Source organism: Apis dorsata, unplaced genomic scaffold (genome assembly GCF_000469605.1).
Source record: "Apis dorsata unplaced genomic scaffold, Apis dorsata 1.3 scaffold_92, whole genome shotgun sequence".
Classification (NCBI taxonomy): domain Eukaryota; kingdom Metazoa; phylum Arthropoda; class Insecta; order Hymenoptera; family Apidae; genus Apis; species Apis dorsata.
In genome coordinates, this window is record NW_006263390.1 from 799,170 (window position 1) to 802,150 (window position 2,981).

General features: G+C 36.0%; 1 protein-coding gene across 20 annotated transcripts in view; it reads left to right on the forward strand.

Moving 5' to 3' along the window:
- Positions 1-2,534, forward strand: part of LOC102674118 (heterogeneous nuclear ribonucleoprotein Q) — a 25,788-nt gene extending 23,254 nt beyond the window's left edge. For 13 of the 20 annotated variants that reach the window (XM_006611734.2, XM_006611733.2, XM_006611724.2 and 10 more), the window contains one exon: positions 853-2,250. Coding sequence is in view for 18 of the 20 variants with exons in the window: in XM_006611724.2 (XP_006611787.1) it covers positions 853-1,103 (251 nt within the window). In the remaining 2 variants the exon portion in view is untranslated. Of the gene's footprint in view, positions 1-852 lie in introns of all 20 variants that reach the window. The other 7 variants (XM_006611735.2, XM_006611736.2, XM_006611725.2 and 4 more) reach the window with 2 other exon arrangements.
- The last annotated feature ends 447 nt before the right edge of the window (positions 2,535-2,981 follow it).

Genomic DNA, 2,981 nt, shown 5'->3' on the forward strand with positions numbered 1-2,981 from the left:
TGGTCAATAAAAGTCATGCTCAATCGATTGAATATTGTGAAAAGTGCAGTTGTTACATAATAAAATACATCAAATATCGTATTACATATTTTTGATTTCTTTTCGATAAACGTTGCGATCAGTAGAAAAGAAAAGAAAAGAAAAAAAAAAGTATGCTCTAATTTCAGATTATTTCGTCTACAAAATCTAATCGTAACTTTAAATCCATTCTCAATTGTTATTCCAATGAACAATTGGACAGTTTCTTCGCCTTCAATGAATATTCACCACTTTTCGTCTCGTAAATCAAATCTTGAGATTAGAGAAGAATCGATTTATAAACCGGTTCTCTTTCGATCGTTGAAAAACGTTTTTATTAGCATTATGACTTCTGAGTTGGCGTTTCCTTAGCTTCTTTTAGTCGATTTCGATCGAAACGAACAACAGCACTACGCAGAATATCGTTCGGTTGGTATCGTCGAATCAAAGTCCCCTCTGTTGCTTGTTTTTCAACGTTTCTTCCATCATACACACTACACATACGTACAAACATACGATTAATATATCCGAGAAAATGATGTTAATTTTGTTACGAAGGACCGGCCGATTAAGCAGCGATTACTATTTTTCTTTGTTCCACTCCCCCCCACCCCCGTTCAACTAGACTGATAGCGAAATAATTGATACGTGAGCTTGCTTTGTGCGTCCGTGTGTGTGTGTATGCGTGTATGCGTGTATGCGTGTATGCGTGTATGCGAGTGTGTGAAATTGGCCGAAATTTGCAGAAAAAGAGAGTTGGACGAGAGACGTGACCGAACACGTGGTGGAAAATTTAACGTGACAAACATATTTTTTTTTTCTTTCTATGTACAGCAGGTAAACGAAAATTTGACGGGGGTCACCAGAACCAGGGGGAATCTAAGCGTCGCTTCCAGAGCAACTGGGGAAACCAACCCCTCGCCCAACAACCACTGGGCAATGCGTACGGATTGGCGAGTGTGAATGGTGGCAGTGGTGGTGGTGGCGGCGGTGACATAGGATTCGGAGGTAGGACCGCCACTCTTGGCGGTGTTTCCAGCGATGATCACGAATGGTACCAAGACTCCTACCAGTCATGGAGCTAACTTCTGCAAGTCTGTGAGTGAATACGCACGCACGCACTCATTTAAGTACGCACGCAATCACGCATGACGAACGAACGAACGAACGAACGAACGAACGATCGATCGATCGAGAGTAACAAAGTAAATAAAACAAAATAATGAACAACCAATTTCGAGTTGACCTTATGCACAAGGAGGAAGAAGCGAAGTGGAAAAAAAAAAAATAAATAAATAAATAAATAAAAGCGAACTGGAAAGGAAAAAAAAAAAACAAAAACAAAGGAAGAAGATAATTGCAAAAGGAACCCGAAAGAAAAAAAAAAATTGAAAAGGAAACGGAGAGTGAAAAAAGTTTTTTTTATAAAAATACAGATAAACGAAGAAATGATGAATCGAACGAGGTTACGTAATTTATAATGCTATTTACTTTCAATCATCATCAATTTGGCAATTTGCAAATATTTTTAACGCCTATTCAATCATCAAATGAACGAACAAATATGAGAAAGCGCGTGAAGCGTCGTACTAGGCCTCACCACCATCGCCCGCTGTTGTCGTCGTGACTATATATATATATATGTGTGTATATATATATATATATACATACATATATATATATATATACATACATATATATATATATATACACATACATATATATAGAAAAATATATATATATATATATATATATACAGTGATGTGCCACTGGGACTAATTACTACATCGGAGTGACCACCCAACAACCCACCCCGTACTATTATTATTATAATATACATATATATATATATACATACATGTATATACATATGCATATGTACATATACACATATATATCTGTATGTATTATGTATATATGTATGTATGAATATGTATACGTATACGTATATGTATATATTATATAGTACGTGTGTGTATATATATATATGTATATGTATATGTATACACTAATCTAAGTACTACTACATTGTCACATTGTTTACTGCCAAGTGATACAAAGATCAGCGATGTTGACATTGGGATTGTGATGGCTTGTATTAATTAAGAAAAATCACGGAAGCCTGCGATTTTATTATGATGCGATTCGACTTTTTGTGTGTATGTGCTAGAACGCGTGTACGTAAAATGGAATAGAGATCGTGGAAGAAGCATGCGAAATGTGAAAGATAAAAAAAAAAAGAAAAACAATAGAAGTAATAGCATAAAAGTGAAGAAATGATGATGGATATGATGGTGGGAATATGGAGAAGAAATTTAAGGGAACCCATTTATTATAGACGGTGAATGAAGAATATATGAGAAGAATATGGGAAGAGCATAAGGAGTGGAGAAGAGAGGAGAAGGTTGGTACGAAAGGAAAGTGAGATTGATAGCAGATTTATCGAGCGTGAGCTAAATATTACAAGTAAATAGTGATCAATTTGATATAGCTTTTTCTTTCTTTTTGCTAGATAAGGAAAGAAAAAACTTAGTAACACGTTTTGCGAATGCATGCTTGCATAGTGTGTGTGCGCGTGTGCGTGTGGCCAATGTGCGTGTCCTCTGCACCTATGTATGTGTGTACGCGCGCGCGTAAGAGTGTATGTTGTGCATGTGGATTGTGCAAGTGTGCATAATAGGTACACGCGTATGTATGTGTGATGCGTGGAGCGCGCCAAGCGCCGCTAGACCTTCTATTGTTGGTCTATAATGTGTACAGTCAGTGAAACTATTATTATTATTATTAAGGGTCAGGCAGGTTTTACAAGAGTAGAAAAAAAAAATGATGCGGTTAGAAATCAACGGTTCTACGTGAAAATACTTCACATTTGTTCGATTACGATCAAGCGACAAGGATCAGACTAAAAAAAAAGGAAAAAAAAAAATATATATATATATATAAATCAAAATAATGAGAAAGAA